The sequence below is a fragment of the Sprattus sprattus genome (assembly GCF_963457725.1).
Source record: "Sprattus sprattus genome assembly, chromosome: 13".
Lineage (NCBI taxonomy): Eukaryota > Metazoa > Chordata > Actinopteri > Clupeiformes > Clupeidae > Sprattus > Sprattus sprattus.
Genome location: NC_137911.1, coordinates 14119808 through 14137658, shown reverse-complemented (window position 1 = coordinate 14137658; position 17851 = coordinate 14119808). Strand labels below are relative to the sequence as shown.

Sequence of the window (17851 nt, the reverse complement as noted above, 5' to 3'; positions counted from 1 at the left end):
TTCAAACTGCAATGTCTTGGTTTGTCAATTTAACGGTCATTCTTTTTTTTATCACATTGTTCCAACTGTAAACAGCCTTGCCTTCCACAATGCATTCAGGATTAATAAATACACCATACTAAGTATAAGGCAGGTGACTGGGTGGGATGGTGCATCTCCTCACTGTTAGGTACTGTTACACCTAATAATAGTTCCGTAGAGATGTTATCTTATGACAAGTTACTAAAACTAGGACACATCAGCCTTATTGTAACCAATACCCAGGTGTAAAAAAAACACACATTAGTAACATAAAAAGCTGAGTGGTCCGTGGCTAGCAGATTTTGGAGCCAAGATGCGACTCTGACATATCGAACATATGCTGTCTTGAAGCTTTCTAACAACTTATATTGTCTCCATGTTTTTGCTGTGCTCACCCCCTAAATGGGTTCTTTCTGAAGAGGGATTGAGTACTTTTTGAAGAGCCATTTGTAAGGATTTTGCCATGGTGATGACAGACCAAAACAAGGCTGCACTGCCCTGCTTGAATCCGAGTGGACTTCAATTTCACCAACGAAGAGAGTGTGTGCAGGCTAAAGGATGACTGACTGAGATGGGAACCGATGCTGACAGACCACCCTTTGGAAAAAACAACCTGGGTACTGACTCCACCACCCGCGTGCTGAAAACCATCAGCCTTATCCTGCGCTCATGTCCGCCGGATGAAAGAGGGTAACACCCGCCGTGTCGAGGCCACCGCCTAATAACTTCCACATGATCCCGGAGAAAGAAAACACGCTCCTTTCCCAGTGCATTCCGTCGTTGTAGTCATCTGGACAGAGATGCGGTCTGTCATCTGTCATAAGACGGCTGTGCTTTCATAGACTGTAAGTTTGTACTGAATGGGAAGATAAAAGGTTATCTGATTTAAATCATCTCTGGCGTACGCCATTCAACCATGTTACTAATGTTTTGACAGATCATACAAAGCAAAATAGAGGATGGACATACTGGGTTACTCAGTGCCTTTATTTTATCAACCACATTTATTAAGTAGACAGGAATAACACCACAGGTGACACCTTTAAAATCCTATACAGTATAGCTAATAGGGGTAAGAGTCATTGTTACAGTTGTGACACTGCAGTTTGTTGAGAATAATGCCTTTTGGGTTGGACTCATTGATGAGGAAATGATGAGGAAAGACCGCCCATGTTAATCTACGTGCGTTTGTCTCGTCTGATTCACCTCTTACATCATCTGTGCTGAGTGTGTGTGGAGAGCCAACAGAATGTGCCGCAGCTGAGACAGAATCAAAAGAAGAAGCATGCTGACGAAGCACAGCAAAAAAACTAAAAAAACAACAACCTGCTTGCTTTGTCATTGTGAGATGATTACCTGGCAACATTTGAACAGATATGGTCCTTACAGAACCACAATGTAATTACTGTCAAAGCAGATGCATACAGACAGACAGTAGATAACTGTAGCCAAAGGCAACACACAAAAAACAATAAAAACACTGTGTACTGAAATGGACCAGTAGTGCAGGATATGGGTCCACATATTTGAAACATCTGAACTGACTGAAAGATTAAAGTCATGAAAGTGGGTTCATCTATGTGGGTGAATAAATAGAACTTTATTTGAAATTAGTCACCTATCTAAAAAGTAGCTCCCCGCACACCCAGTGAAAACGGTCTTAACTTAACCCAATTATTTTGCCATCTCCCTGTGACACAGGATGCTATCAACACCTAGAGAATGTGTCAGCCATTGCCAAAATCTCACCTTGTCTCGCTGCATGTACATAACTAGCCACAGCACTGGTGGGCTGATTGAGCCTCAAGAGGGTTGCTTAACAAGGACAGTTCATGTCCATCAACAATTTCAAGGTATTATTTTGTGACAAAACCATATTACAATGTACAGATATGTTAAAGCTGAATAGAAACAATCTCTTCCAACAATGGATACATTTTCTCTGAATGATAAGCAAAACCTATTTATATTCTTCCTCATTATTTAAGCTTATATACATTTTACAGATCCACATTTGTGAATAAAAGACAGTTCAAGTATAAACATATGTACAGCCGTTTCTATAAGACTTACTCTTTAAGAAAGATAAATAGGACTCCTCTGAGTCTTTCGTGGTTGCTACGTATCCCTTAACAGATTCCCAGATCCCACAGGATGTGTCTGGACATAAGAATAAAAGCAACTCCAAGAGCAATGATATAAATGACAAAGCAGCTGACTCTGGTTTGGAACTGGCCCTGATGTGATATGATCTGGTGTGATGTGTGGTGTGGTGTGGATTTCCTTTCCCATTGCATGCCGTTGGTGTAGTCATCTGGCCCTGATCTGATCTGATCTGATCTGGTGTGATGAGGTGTGGTGTGTTGCGGATCCACACCAAAGTCAGCTGCCAATTCAGAAATGAACATCTTAGTTACTGGCCAATCTGCTTAACAGACTCAGTCCTATTTACAGAGAGTACCAATTCCCATTTCCAAACAGGTGCTTATGTTGTGGCCAGTGATCAGACAGTCTTATATATATATATATATAAACCCAATATGTATAGTGTAGTTTATGTATATGAACTCAAGCTTTGGAATTTCTCCCGTAGGTTCTTGACCAGGCTGTGCTGGCTGCCGTCCAGTCTCTTCAGTGAGCTGGTAGAGTACCTGGCAGTGCTCTGGAGCCTCTCGTAGGCCCTCCAGTCTCTCCTGCGAAGGCTCCTCCAAGCCTCCAACTCAAGCGCTGACCTGCCATCATCCCCGTTCAAGACATTCTCGTGCCTTTCGTCCCTCTCCGATGTCTCGATGCCGGTTCCCCCCTGGCTTCCTGTGGAGGGCACGCTGACTGTCTCCGCGACGATGACCTTGTTGTTCTGCTGCCGCTGTTGATGCTGCTCGTTAAGGTGCAGCGTACCCAGGCCGTGATCCAGAGAGCTCACCCTGCATAGCCTGGAGACGCTCCCCCCTCCCCCCTTCTCCCCTGCGATGCCCATGAGGAGTTGGGCATCGCTACTCAGGCTGAGGCAGGTGTCGCTGGCAGCCATGCTGCTGTAGTCCGTCAGGGACCCCCTGGGCTCCAGTGAGAGGCAACTGCTGGAGGTGGAGCTGGAGCGACTCAATGGCGAGCGCGACCTCTCTGCCTCGGACTCCGTCACCATCATCATCATCCTCTCCGGGGTGGAGTGGCTGCGACTGACGCCACTACCGGAGCGCCTGCCGTCCTTTCGGCCGGGGGCATACTTGGAGCGCAGCTCCCTGACATCGGGCCAGTGGAAACCCTCGACAGGGACGGGGCTCAGGGGCGGGGGGCCGCTGGGGGACTGGACGCGAGAGCTGCCCGCAGAGCTGATGCTGGGAGAGGGGCTTGGCAGCTTCAGCTCCTGGATGACCACCTGGTCGTAGGAGCTGAGAGAAAGATCAAGGCCAGCCGTACCTGAAAGGAGACAGGCATGAAAGGCAAAGAAAGAGAGAGAGCGAGAACAGGGAAAAGGCAGAATGAAAGAAGAAGGGAGTAATATTTTATTGCAGATTTGTTTTGCTTTTTTAATGTTGATTAAATATTCCATTTTACACATTTCATTTGCTGAGTATTTTCTCTCATTGGCATTTCACGCTCTTGCATCTCAGTTTATGCCCTAAGGCTGCGGTCTCAGCCAGGCTGCTCTTGTAACCTTTTCTTTCCAATTTAAAAATAATGTTTTAATAATGTAAAATATAGAGAGCACAGATGATTGACACATTCATGATTCACATATACATTCTTTTTTTTATTAAATTTTTTCACCTGATGATGAATTAAAAACAGGTCACCTACCAATCTCTCTCCTCTGTGTCCTCTCCTCCTGCACGGAGGGCAGGTTCTTGGAGGCGAGGGGACTCTCCGTCTCCCTGGCCCTGGGCTTCAGCAAGGGCCTGTTGTTCTTGATGCGCTGGCTGTACTGCCTGGCCAGGTGGAACACCTTATTCTTCACCTTCTCCACGTCCTGCAGGATCTGTTGCTCCACCTCCGAGCCCGACCTCAAGGTGATGACTCTGGGCAGTGGCGCCCGCAGCGCCCGCCCTCTCTGGGGGTGCTGCTCCTCGTCCGGGCATCTGGTCTCCATCCGTTGCGCCTCCTCCTTGGTGGGGGAGAGGAATGTGGGAGGCGGGGTGATGCAGGACGTGTCGATCACGGTGATGACGTCCTCCTCCTCCTTGATCAGGAGAGATTCTCCACAGTCAGCATCCCTTGGTTGCCGGCTGGGGAAGCTCTTGTGGTGAAGCATAGGGCTGGCGAGTCCAGTCTCGTCATCCTTTGTCTCCGTGTTGGACTGTGTGTCCTCCTGGACGGCGTCCACGTCCGTCTCCATGTCCTGCCACACTGGGATGATGTGGGATGGCGAGTGGAAGACCTCGGACTGAAGCATTGAATCACTGACACTAACTGTTCTCCTCTTTTCAGCAGCTGAGCGTGTGGTTTCTCTCCCGCCAGAGGAAGACTCCGGCATCTCATCCCTCTTGTCCAAACCCGGGAGGTTGAACACGGACCAGGAGGTGGGCCGTACACCAGGGGACCCCTTCCTGTTCCCTGCCGCGGTGGCGGCGACGGCAATCTCGTCCTTTGGGGTGCTGTTGATCTGGCCGGTGAGGTGTCTGACCAGCCCTGCAGGGATATACGAGAGGCTCTCCCTGCGCTTGATGCTGAAGCCCATGTCAAGGTGCTCGGCGTGCTCGTAGTAGTGGCGGATCTTGTGGATCAGCAGCTGGTCCTTCTTAGACAGCGTGGAGTCCTGCCGACGCTGGTACATCCGGTCCAGCTCCGCCAGAGACGGGGTCGAACGGTCGGCCTTGGGCCTCAGGCGGGGGGCATCCGCTGAAGGGTCAGCGCTTGAGGCCCCCGGCTGAGTGGACGTGGCACATGGTTGAGATGACGTGGGCGTGTCCGCCGCTGCCACCACCAGGCTGTTCCTCCGTGAGAGGCTGCTGGCAAAGCGCTCGGCGATCACGCCCGCCTGGTCCAGCACCGACGGAGGAAGGATGCTGCTGGAGGCTCCCGTTCCGATGGCCACCGCTTCTTCATCCTCCTCCTCCTCTTCCTCGGAGAATGTCCCATTAAGGGAGGTGCTCTTCTCCTCCAGGGTCAGAGCGCTTGTATCCAACTCATCCCCGTGAACAGCTACCATGCTCCTGAAACACTCCTCCGCCTCAGTGTTGGGCCCACACCTGGGAGGCAGCGGAGACGATTCTTCTATGTGGATGCGGGGAATGTCTCTCTGGTTGTCCACGGGGCTCGCTGGCCAGGACAAGCTGTCCTCAGGAGACCCCTGCTCTGCTGATGTCTGTGGGAGAGGGAAGAGGAGGAGAGGGGAGAGCCACTCGAGGACATGAGTACAAACTCATCAGCATGTGGTCACAAGGAAATTATGATGAAACAATATCCATATTTATGATATTAGTTCCACAGAGTAGTTCCAAGTGATGTTTGTCATCCCTTGATTTGTGTTGATGTTTTCATAAAGGCCAATTTTTATGCCGTCATTGACTCATTGGTGGTGTGTGTGTGTGTGTGTGTGTGTGTGTAAGAACCAGAGACTGGAGGTCACATCAGGCTAAACAATCACATCATCACAGACACTCACGCTCTTAAAGGTATGCAATTCACAAGAGCAGCGACTCATCTATGTGTTCACCGAACCTTTCCCTGCATCCCCAAAGTTTTTTTCTCTCTCTCTCTCTCCATCTCAGTGATTAGACCCCCCCAGGCGTTTAATAGAGTCTGATTTAGTGGATGCCTCCATCTGTGCTTGGCACTGCCTCGCCTTCCTAGGGGACTGGGCAAGGACTGCTGGAAGAAGATAAGACAAGAGCAGAGGAGAGGAGACGACATCCACGTCACGCCTGTTTGGGGACGTCCCATGGTGAGTGGCGTGGACGCCCAAGATCCATCAGAATGTGTCGTTTATTCCTCCACATCACTTCTCTCTTTCTCTGCATCTCTCTCTCTCTCTCTCTCTTTGTTGCCCTCTCTCTGCCTCATGCTCGCTCACACTCTCTCTCTCTCTCTCTCTCTCTCACACTCACACTCACACTCACACTCACACTCACACAAACACACACACACACACACACACACACACACACACACACACACACACACAAAAACACATGCATGCACACACACATACATACAGTCACACTCACAAAATCACAGAGATCTCTCCTTAGCCAAGCGTAGACGGAATAGTACTGACACACACATTTATTTTGCAGCCACACGCTGAGCTGTGCAGATGATGATTAGCAGATAAATGAGGCAGAGAAATGATTGTGACAGACTCTTCCCTTCCTGTTGTGAAAAACAGCCTCTCCTCATGTGACTACGCAGAGGGAAACAAGAGAGAAGAGCGCATACTAGAGAGGGAGAGGTACAGTATTCCAAGTCCACAGTACAAAGATAGTCATTAACTCTGGTGTAGACTGTGGCCTGACCCAGCACACCAGATCAAGCAGATGGGTTCCCCCTCTGACCCGGGTGTCGCTCAAGGTCTCTTCCTGTTTAAAGTGAGTTTTTCCACTGCATCAGTCACCTTGTGCTTGCTTGCTTAAGGGGGTTCAGGTCGACTGTTAATGGTGCTACTTTCATAAATCAAATAGAATAGAACTGAAGGTCAGGGCCCAGATGCAGTCCAGTGTCAGCTGCCCTCCCACTCTCAGTCCCACTCTCAGTCCCACTCATGCTGGACCCAGGCATTACTCCTTTCCATCCCCTTCTGCTCCCTCCAACACAGCTGTCTCCATTAGCAGCGTGATTGAGTCAGGAGCCACACTGAAGTGGGAGTTTAGAATGGCAAACAAGGAAAGGACCCTCAGGAGCATGATGAAGGCCATTCATGACACGAAAAGGCTTTATCCTGTTTTTTTTTAAATATATCATTAGTGTTTTCATTTCCTCGTTATGGGGTAGAGCTGGAGTGAATCCCACATCTGAAAGCCTCATGGAAACACATCATGGCAAATTCACATTCTACGTTCACGTAGGGTAGACTGTAAATTAGCCACAGCTGAGGTGAAAATGGAAAACAAGCCACACACACACACACACACCTTGCTAGCCAAGCTCCCTCACATGTCTTATTCATGATACTGTGACACATTCAAAGCTCTGAGAACAGACAGACCCCATAATGTCAGCGTGAAACTGCCTCGCTGGCTTTTGAAAAGCCAAGGAAACATGTTTCGATCACATCTGCACTTTCTCTCCAGTTATCCAGGTGGGGGAGTCGCCTCTGTCTACCTGGTCATTGAGAGTCTCGTCCATGGCGGTCTCAGTGGCCTCTTCCTCGGGGAGGGTCTGGGTCCCTTCTCCAGGGACCGCCTGGTCCTCTATGGCAGTGCAGTCCTCCCCATCCTGAAAGCCACAGCACAATGCATAAGGACATGACACACACACACACACACAATGCATAAGGACACGACACACACACAGCCATACACACACACACACAATGCATAAGGACACGACACACACACACAATTCATAAGGACACGACACACACACACAATTCATAAGGACACTTCACACACACACACAATGCATAAGGACACTTCACACACACACACACACACACACACACACACACACACACACACACACACACACACACACACACACACACACACACACACACACACACACACACACACACACACACACCGCTGGAGAAGAGACACTTATACAATGGGTCTTCAGTTGAAAAAAAAGGAAAACCATATCTGTTCCTACTTTTCATTCAGACATTTTATCACTGTCTTCCTTTATTTTGGACTATGATGAATGACCTTTTAGGTGATTCGGAGAACAAAAGATAGAGGGAGAAAGTCCTGGTGACCGTTTCCTATAAAATAATCCTGTTAGGCTGGCTAGCCCATTGTTAAACTCTATTCAAATTAGCAACATTTTGAAATTTCGCTATAATTAAACCTTTGGAGGGGAGTTTGGTTTGACAACGTCAGGGCGCTCTGTATTACAATACCCCACAAAATCTGACAGCCAAATTTCCCTTTGAAGTCAGAGCCCATCCCCTCTGTTTCCACTTCTTGAAGTGCAAATCCATTATCGGAATAAAGCATCGGGGTAAAGTTCTAAAAGTGTGCGGTGAATATAATTAATCAAATTACCGCTGAAACAGTGGGTTGATTAACTGTTAATTGTTCTGCTGTGCCTAAAAGGAGGTTGATGGTAGTCAACCCAACATAAAGCAATTTGGACATCAAGAACTACTTCACTCTTATGACTTAAGTTGAAGCTTGTCTGTTAAAGCACATTAACCTTCATAAATGGCTTGGAAATGTCACGTGATGAACTCATTACAACCACAAAACAGGCGGCATAAAACACAACTCTTTTGACAGAATGTGAAGATTTGCTGTACATTTACCTAGCCAAACAATGGACACAGGGAGAGAAGATGAAGAAGGAAAGTTGCAGTCATACAGGCCAGGCACCAGTGATCAATTTTAGCTGCCAATCAATCAAGAGCGAGCATGCCATCACCCTTGACCGTGGAAACATGCATGCAGTCAAACAATGCATTCCTTAAGCCCTTCAGATCATCATGCAACTCTGCAGTGAGAGTGTGAGTGCAATGAGAGTCATTCCACATGCACAGCCTGTAGTACCGTTAGTGAACGACGCGGGTCAGGAATCAGGTGATGCGGTTATGATTGGCCGGTGAGTATTCTGGGATGGCAGAAATGCAGGGGGGGGGGGGGGGGGGCAGGTGAGGTGATGATGGGTGGGATGAGGGGGGCACAAAGACGGTGGAAGTGGGGTGGCTGAGAGCCTCACCGTTGTGAACCGAGTGAAAAGCAAAGCCCGGGCCCTATAGTGCCAGCAGGAGATGGCGGCCAGCATTGAGCTGGCAAAGTCAGCTACCTGGTCGTCCACCACCAGAATCTCCTCCTCCTTCTCTTCGCTCTCTCGCTCCTCCTTCGGCGTCTCCTTCGGCGTCTCCTTCGGCTCCTGCTCCAACTCTGGAACCTTCCGTCCTATTGAGTCCTCTGACCTTTCCTCCTCGCACCTCAGCGTCTCCTCAGTGTCTCTGCCAAAACCTAGTTCTTCTCGCCCGTCTTCCAGACAAGGCCTCGGAGCCTGGGACTCGCTTAGGTTGGAGGCCAGAGAGCTGAGGCTGGTGGCTGGCTGCAATGAGCAACTGTCGCTGGCACTGTCCACCAGGAGGTAGCCTTCGCTCTCTGCATGCTGTGGCGTGAAGTCAGACATGTTAAGCAGACATGAACTGCTGACAGGCGATGCATGGTTGTATTTCAGTGGCGCCATTTTTACAGAGCAAACACATAAGGACTTAAGAGGATATGCATCAACAAATTCAGGTGAGAGGACAACGGCTTAAGGTCAGAAAACAGTCCATGCAGACTTACGAGAGTAAATGTACTTAGAACTTTCAGGAACATTCCAGCAGAAAGTCAAAATAATCTCCTTTACACTAATTTTCCACTAGCTACATCAAACTCATGAAAAAAAAAACATGAAAACAGTCGGAAACAAAAAATGGGTCACTAGACATGCACTTGGTAGCTCAGGGGAAATTGAGGTGTGTGGAAAATCAGTGTGAATTTGATTTTTTTCCCCCCAGAATATTCCTATGAGGCCTCTGCATAATCCCACCTGCCGGGCCTCACTTGGCAATGACATTATGTCTTTCAGAGATAGAGAGCACGCACACGCACACACACACACACACGCGCACACACACACACACACACACACACACACACACACACACACACACACACACACACACACACACACATATGTGCACACACACAGGGAAATAAAAAAAGGAAACTTTTGCTGAGTCAAACCTGTGAGAGGATTACTCTGCAGTAGCGTATTTAGGGAGAAAAAAGGGAGGAGAAAAAAAATAAGTTGCACTTGATGAGATGCAGGGAGTGAATGGAAGGGGGGGCCAAAGGATATATTACTCTTGGGAAACAGATTGAGAGAGATGGAGAGAGAGAGAGAAAGAGAGCAAGCAAGAGAAAGAGAGCGTGTGGGAGAGAGAGGGAGAGAAAGAGAGAGGGACAGAAAGAGAACCAGAGAGCGCGCGCATGAGAGAGAGAGGGAGAATGAGAGAGCAAGAGAGAGAGAGTGTAGTGTGAGCCTAACAATCTTACCTTAAGAACAGCTGCATGTGGAGTAAGAGAGCAGCATCAGGGAGAGGAGAGATAAGGAGGACAAAAAACACAGTTACCAAGGTTATACACACAGACCACAACACACTTTATCATAAAATATATTTCTGGATGAAGGAGTTTTTATGATGCATCTGAAATTGAGCTAAATACACAGCAACAGATTTGCTGGCGTGAGATGCATACAAACACTCTGAATGTCACGTTGGTTCAGACTACGAGTCTGTAATTAGTCTAACAATTATGCTAACAGTCTGTCATTATTTTGTGTCTGTCTTTATGGGTGTTTCCAACTTTATCTCCTCAATGGCCATTTTAAATGGATAATAATGATATTCTGCTCATCCGCTGAAGGTAGATTATGGCCTCTCTGGCAGAATAATTGAATCATTCATGAAAAGGAAAAAAAGACAGAAGACTGGTCACACTAATTCACTTTGACAAATCTGCCCCCATCCCTTGGTGCAGAACACACACAAGAAGATGAAAAAGTGGCATCGTTGTTTTAGTATTCTTAGTCTTTGCTCACTATCTTTAGGGGGATTAGTAGAGCGAGAGAGAGAGACAGAGAAAGAGAGAGAGAGAGAGAGAGAGAAAAAAAGAGAGAGCGTGATAGATACATGTGTGAAAGAAAGAGAGAGAGAGAGAGAGAGAGAGAGAGAGAAGAGGGAGGCGGAGGAGGATACAAGACAATAGAATGAATGATGTACAACTGCTTAGCCTGGCCTTTCATTAGGACTAAATTAGACGGCATTATAGAAGCCAGCCATCGGATGCCAAATAGCGTATTTAACCGGGGAAAGGAGCTTTGGGCTCTACAAAAGCCATGGGGCCCGGGGCTTGGTAATTAACATCATTAAGAGAGTGGAGGAGAGGGGCAGGGGTCCCGGGGCCTGGCCTTTGATCTGGCCCTCAGCGGCATAGACATATATAGGTCTATGCTCAGCGGGGCTGGCATATGCGGGCTGTCCAGTTACCCTGAGGCCTTTGAAGTCATGAAGACAACACAGAGGTGGATGAAGAGTCCACCGTTCGGACCAGGAGAGCTCTCTCTGTGTTGTGCTTCCTTCCTGTCCACTACAGCCTTTGCTAACTCTGCCCAACTCTGGCTTTGGGAGGTCAAATTAGGGCTGAAATGGAATCTCCTGTTTTGCAGATCATAATGGTGGTAGACGTCCCCTTAAGTTTGCGGAACAGGATATACAGTCTTTTCTGAGGTTCTATGCAAACATGTCTCATGAAAAGACAAGAAACAGAAAGAGATGAAGAAAAGAAAGAAAAACAACAACATTGCTGTACCTTTGGTGGACCTTGTGATCTGCTTGGCTGGCTCTGGGGTAACAAAAACAAATGATTTACAAATTATTGGAGAAGTTATTCTCAGACACAACAGCAATTGGATGAGATGAGACCTAACAGGTCTGTGTGACTCATTAGAGTAGAGTCCCATTATCATCATCTCTCTTTCTCTTCTCTTGACTGAACAAGGTGACCTTTAGCGCTGGAGACAAAGACATTTACGTCATGACTGTAAGACTTAGTTCTGATATTATTTCAAGTCCTATTATTCGGAGCAGTGGAGTTTATTGCCTTTGACTAGAGGGAAGGAAGAGGAGAGAGGAGGGCAACCATGAGGTTATGGGAGGAGAGGGAGATGGCGGTGGGGTGGAGAGGGGGAGATAGTGGGAGGAGAGAAGGAGATAGAGAGAGCAAGAGAGAGAAAAAGATGTGCAGAGGAAGAGAAAGGTGAGTGAGGAGGTGATATGAACTGATGAGATGGTGAGAAGACGGAGCGAAGAGGTGCTAAGACAGGGCGAGACACAGACAGACAGACAGAATGAGAAATAGAGAGAGAGAAAGGAGGAGGGAGAGAGACTCACCCGATCTTCTCCGTCCTTGGCGGCCAGACCCGGAGAAGTCTTCTCCCTGGGGAGAGAGATGTTTCTTTAGGCGCTCGGGACTGTAGCGATACTTCACAGGGCCTGGGGGGGGGGGGGGGGACGAGAAGAATACAAAAAATAAGATAACTTAAATATTCTCTTTCATATAGTTCCAGAGGGGTCTGGGAGGGAAGAACTAAAGCAGAAGTAAGGTCCTGGTTCAAATCGGACTCATGCATCGTGTCAATGGCGCCCTCAGCATGACAATCAACAGCAGGAAGAGACACAGCACTGTACTGGTGCCACACTGGACCTCACACCCCACCATATTAGTTCAATATTACAGACATGAATGCATTCCCATTTCTTGGTTCTCAGTATGACGTCTTCCCCCGTCATTTACAAAGGTGTGCTGCATTACGTCTAATGCGTGACGAGAACACTCTAGAGACTAGAAAAGCACCACACACAGTTCATGCAAGCCAAAAACTTAACACAGAGTCCTCTCCAACCAACCCCCACCTCCACCTCATCCCCCCCAAAAACTCCCAGCTCAGGCCTCTTCAGGAGCACATTTCTTAGCTGCTGTGAAGAACTCTATTTCCAGGCTTAAGACGTCTCCACGGGGGGACAGCTACTAATGATGGAGCCGCTAACTTCACAGCAGTGCAGGAGCTGAGTCATGTCTGTCATGTATTTATGTTCACTAGCCAGAGGTACAGCACTAGAGTCCCCAGCTGCCATCCGAACTTATTTCTAAGACCTGTTGCTTGATACTTCAGGCAGAGCTGGACATTCAGCTGCATTATCAGGCAAGTGTATTTCTTGCGTATTTAGTTTTATTACGTCTTTTGTAAGTTATGTCCACTTAGGAATCATTTAATATAAAATCAACTTGCATAACTTGCACTTACATTCATGCATATATTTTTTCTATTTCTTATATAAAGTAGTATTTATTGTTACACTTAGTCTCTATTGCTCATAGCTTAACTATTCTCTCCCTTGTACGTCGCTTTGGACAAAAGCGTCTGCTCAATGACTTAATGTAAATGTAAATAATCTTGAAATGTAATATTAACACAACATATAAAGATTTATAAGAGAATGTGATCAGTACTTACATATAGAGTCTATGTCCAGAATGGCCTCTTTTGCCTAAACAAACAAGCAAAAAACACATAAATAAAAGTCAATTCTGTGAATCCCACCCATTGCCAGCCCACACTTGCGCCACAGGAAATCCCTGCAGGAAGCCCACCTTCTGCGGAATGACAGCCTGATGGTTCTCCATAATCAGCCTCTTAATATGATGAACCCACAGCTTCTTTTCCTCAAGCGTCTTGGCCTGAGGGGAAAAAAAAATAAGAAACAAAAACACGGTTAACAACCAATTAGGGGGCCCAAATCAGATTAACGCAAGGTGCGTGGGTGATGTGTGATTGGTGTGTGTGTGGTGTGTGTATGTGTGTGTGGGTTTGGGGGGGGGGGGGGGGGGGGGTCGGGTCGGTTGGCAGGTGGGTAGTCTGGCACAGTGGCAAGCCCAGGACATGATCTGGGGGCTCGGGGACAGGGCCACACTCACTTGGACTGTGTGCGGCTGCTTGCTGCGGTGCTTAAGATGGGTCACGCTGAAGCGCAGACAGTCCTTGGCACTTCCAATCAGCATCAGCGTGGAGCACTGAAAAGAATGGACAGGCCAGGATGAGGGCTACAGTTAAACAGTGAAATCAGTCTCTTGCCTATTACAGCGTATGATGTATTACAGTTACAGACATACACAGTGTATAATTCTTATCATTTCAAACATAATGTATTAAATATGTATTCATTATTTTAAAAAGTTGTTTTAATGATGGATCTTCTCTTTGAAAGCTTTTCTGTTACTTTTTTTTCTACCCATATTTTAATTAATATTGTAAATGCATTCATTACTTTGTTCGTGGCGAATGAAAAAGCCATCACTAAAACCTGATCTGGAACTAAACTGAAGTTCTCCAACAGACCAGAACTAGTTTGGCAAGACTAAAATAAAATGTTCCGTACAGAGATATGGGTCTTGTAGATGAAGTGTTCTCCTCTCTTCTTGGTGATGAGGAGGGTCTTGTCGAAGAGGAAGAGGGTTCTCTCGTTCTTAGCCCGTTGCACTTGAAAAGTTCCCTCTAAAACGAGCTCCCCAAACGTGGTCAGATCTGGTCCCTTCCAGTTGATCAGCAGCGACTGTATTTCCTGCACAGAGCCGCACCAAACCATAAACCTGAATCACAGATAAGGACTAAAAGGACCACCACACTCTCAAGCACTCATTGGTTGTCGTCTCAAGTAAATAACCCTTAAATACAATTTCACCTACTGAGGAAAAATCATTTAAAAAAAACACAAAATCAATTCGAACATCACCACTGCAGACTGGAAAATAATCATTGCCAGCTGAGACTTTCAAACTTTAGCCAGTTCCACTGCCACTGAGCACCAGGCTGCATCAATCAGAGCCAACACACGGCAGCAGGGCTGGATTCAACTGTGCCATTCAATACAGAAAGCATGGAGGTGGCAGCGGCCTCTCATCTCTCCTAAGGCTCTGCCAGCTTAAGCTGAATGAGGGAGAACTCAGCACCCCCCTTCAGTAATTGATTCCCTATAAGCACTTACGGCAGAAAATAAAACAAAAGAAGAAAAATAAAGCCCATCGACTCCAAATATGAGCTTTCTGTGTTGTCGCTACCATGTCTGTCTTTGCATTGGACTACATGTTGGGCAAACATATCGATTGTGTTTTTTTTTTGGATGTAGGTGTTTTTTGTTGAGGGCTAAGATTTGTGATAAGCCCAGGTGTTGAGTAAGTGAGATAATCAATAGAGGCCAATAGAGCCACCAGAATAAAAATAAATAAAAAAAGAGCCTTGAGACTTTCACAAGCTTGGAATCCCCATGGATGCTTTTGTCACTGGAGTTCCAAACAAGCATCAAATTCAGATTTCAAAAGAGACCCCCTATCCAATAAATAAACCTGTGGAACATAATCGCATTTATTCGGTGCGCTATTTGAAACTCCTCAGAGACATAAAGCAATGTTACTGGCGGAGACTACACAAAAACTTCCAGCCAGTGCACAGCTCTGTCAAGTGAGGTAGGTGTGTTCCTGCATCCTTCAGTAGCCTCAGTTTCCTCTCCCTGAGAGGTCAAGACAGGAACTTGCTCAACTATCAATCCCTACAGTCTGATTGGTGGCATGTAAGGGAGTCCACCAATGAGAGGCTGGCACTAACCTGCAGTCTGACAGCGTGCTCATGCTTCCTCTTCATGTCGTTTATGTACCAGGCCACTCCAGTCATGGTGTCAATAGCCTCCTCCACCACATCATACCCCTCTTCCTCAGGGTCAAAGTGCTTGGCGATCTCCTGAAAGAGACACAGCAGTAAGGGATTATGGAAACATGGAGACCTGGAGACATCTTCAACCCTGCCTCTTTTTTCTAATTCCAGGTTTGGGACTCTGGTCTTGACTTGGGTGGTTAATGATCACATAAGTGAGGGAGGACTGGAACACACACATAGCAACATCCCCTTATCGGTCTTGTAGAGAGTAATGGAAATCTGCAGCACACTATAGCAGATGTCTGAAGGGTAGCTGTATTGGAAGGGCCAATCCACAGGATGTTTGCCCACAGCAAAACAATATTACACACCCTCTTGGACCTGCAGTGAAGTGTATATGATATGACCGGGGGGACGTGTACAGCAGAGAACCCCGCCATACCCACCCACGACCCGGGGGACGTGTATAGCAGAGTCCCCTGCCTGTGGTGCTGAGGGGTCTGGTACCTGGAGCAGGAGGTGGTACTTGAGGATCCTCTGGACGGGCTTGAGGAGGTAGGAGCCCAGGGGCAGGGAGAGGTTGAGGGAGGCCTGCCGGTCCCTGAAGAACTTGGCCATGTTCTTACTCCTCATGCACTCCGTCAGGGCTGCCACAGAACTGAGTGAGAGAGAGAGAGGTGGGGGTGGATGGAGGTAGAGGAAGGGAAAGAGAGAGGGGGAGAAGGAGAGAGGGAGATGGGGGTAGAGGAAGGGACAGAAAGAGGGGGAGAAGGAGGGAGGGAGGGAGGTGGGTGCACAACAGTGAGGAGGAAGAGACAATGAGAGGAAGGGAGAGAGCAGGAGTGAAAGAAGGCGGAAGAGAAAAAGTGATGAAAGAGAAGAGAGAGATAAATGATCACAGGGGTATTCACTGAGCACACGCCAACTCTGTTTTGAACAGACTCCACCTTATCGCTCTTTGCAGGAGCAGAGCCCTACATTTCTGTGGAGGATGATGCCAGACATGATCCCTGGACACATCCAACACAGCGACGTGTCCAGAATCCAGACCCAGAAACGCAGCCCTCTATGGCCTGGAGGCAAGCACAGCATGCAGGGCTAGATAGAGTGTTAGAACACAGCCATCAACTGTGTTACGGCTGCTAAATTATAATCATCCTCAAACCTTCATCAATCTTTCATTTACAAATGTCTATTGCGCCATTCGGCAATTGACACACCAACACACAGTGTTGTGCATAGTACAGGACAGGGTATAATATTAAAGTTTGCAATATTAACTTTCGTAATATTACTTTGTGTCGAGTGTCAATGTTGACAGATGAACATCTTGACTGAAGTTGACAAGTCCCTGTGAAATATTTAGCATGTCAGTGTCAAGCTATTGGAGGGAATAAACACTTTGCTGGAACACCGCTGTCAGCTCCAGTTAAAAGATCGCTCCCAGGATAGGGGGTGGAGAAGGTGGGGGTGGGGTGGTGCTACAGTATCTGGGATTGGCAGCTGTCTCCAGCAAGCCCAAAGCCATGAGCTATGAGATCCACCCACCCCACTCCCACATCACCTGACAAGACGACTCACTGACAAAGTCATTCACATTCAGGGGAATGTGAATGGGAAAGACATACAGTCTCTCTCTTTCTGTCTCTTCACTTACTTGGGGTAGTTTGTGCAGTACTGGGTGTAGATGTCAAAATATTCACTCTGAAATGACAGGGAGAGAGGAGTTGGTCAGGGGAAACAACGGAGAAGAATATAGAGGTATACAGTGTCTGCATACAATGTATTCTTTATAAAATCATACACACTCTATGGACATTTCCACCATGTACTAAAGGGCACTACTCTCACCTTGTCCACAAAGCATCTGGCTATGGCCACAGGGTCGCCGTTACACATGTACAGGGACTGCAGGAGTTCACTGGAAGACAATTTAAAGAGCTCATTAAATTTTGCAGTTCATCGTTATTAATACAAAAATACATTATGCATTAAAAGCATACAAGTTGTCAGTTTTCCAGTTCTCATTACTCAAAACTCTTTAAATAGTTTACTGAACCGGTAAATAGATCGGGATGGGAACACAATGGGAAAGGTCACCAAACTAAACGATGCAAAACCACAGCTTAGAAAGGCACACAGTGTTTGCTGCGCAAGCGAGAAGAGCAAATTTAATTGAACCAAAACACACAAGGTCAAGCACCAGCAAACACACTCAAGGTCTTTAAACACTTGCATGACTGTACTTACATACATCATTTCTCTACTTGGACAAACTGGACAATAAATAATCATTGACAGTTGACACATCATGTCAATATGGGATAACACAACAAAAAGGAACATAATCTCTGTGTGTGTGTGTGTGTGTGTGTGTGTGTGTGTTCATGTGTTCATGTGTGTTTCATGTCTGCTTGTTTGACAGGGATCAATGTTTAACAACAAGCTCCATCTTTTC

General features: G+C 47.0%; 1 protein-coding gene across 1 annotated transcript in view; it reads right to left on the bottom strand.

The window, feature by feature from the left end:
- Positions 1–2575: 2575 nt before the first annotated feature.
- LOC308374553 (pleckstrin homology domain-containing family G member 3-like) overlaps positions 2576–17851 on the bottom strand; it is a gene marked incomplete at both ends in the record, with an annotated part of 36935 nt that continues 21659 nt past the window's right edge. Inside the window, 15 exons of the mRNA XM_080850349.1 lie at positions 2576–3438; positions 3820–5323; positions 7279–7392; positions 8833–9243; positions 10179–10189; positions 11496–11528; positions 12077–12178; positions 13201–13234; positions 13338–13424; positions 13662–13757; positions 14123–14305; positions 15346–15477; positions 15901–16051; positions 17051–17097; positions 17245–17314. Coding sequence (XP_080706475.1) covers positions 2576–3438; positions 3820–5323; positions 7279–7392; positions 8833–9243; positions 10179–10189; positions 11496–11528; positions 12077–12178; positions 13201–13234; positions 13338–13424; positions 13662–13757; positions 14123–14305; positions 15346–15477; positions 15901–16051; positions 17051–17097; positions 17245–17314 — 3838 coding nt within the window. The remainder of the gene's footprint in view (positions 3439–3819; positions 5324–7278; positions 7393–8832; positions 9244–10178; positions 10190–11495; positions 11529–12076; positions 12179–13200; positions 13235–13337; positions 13425–13661; positions 13758–14122; positions 14306–15345; positions 15478–15900; positions 16052–17050; positions 17098–17244; positions 17315–17851) is intronic.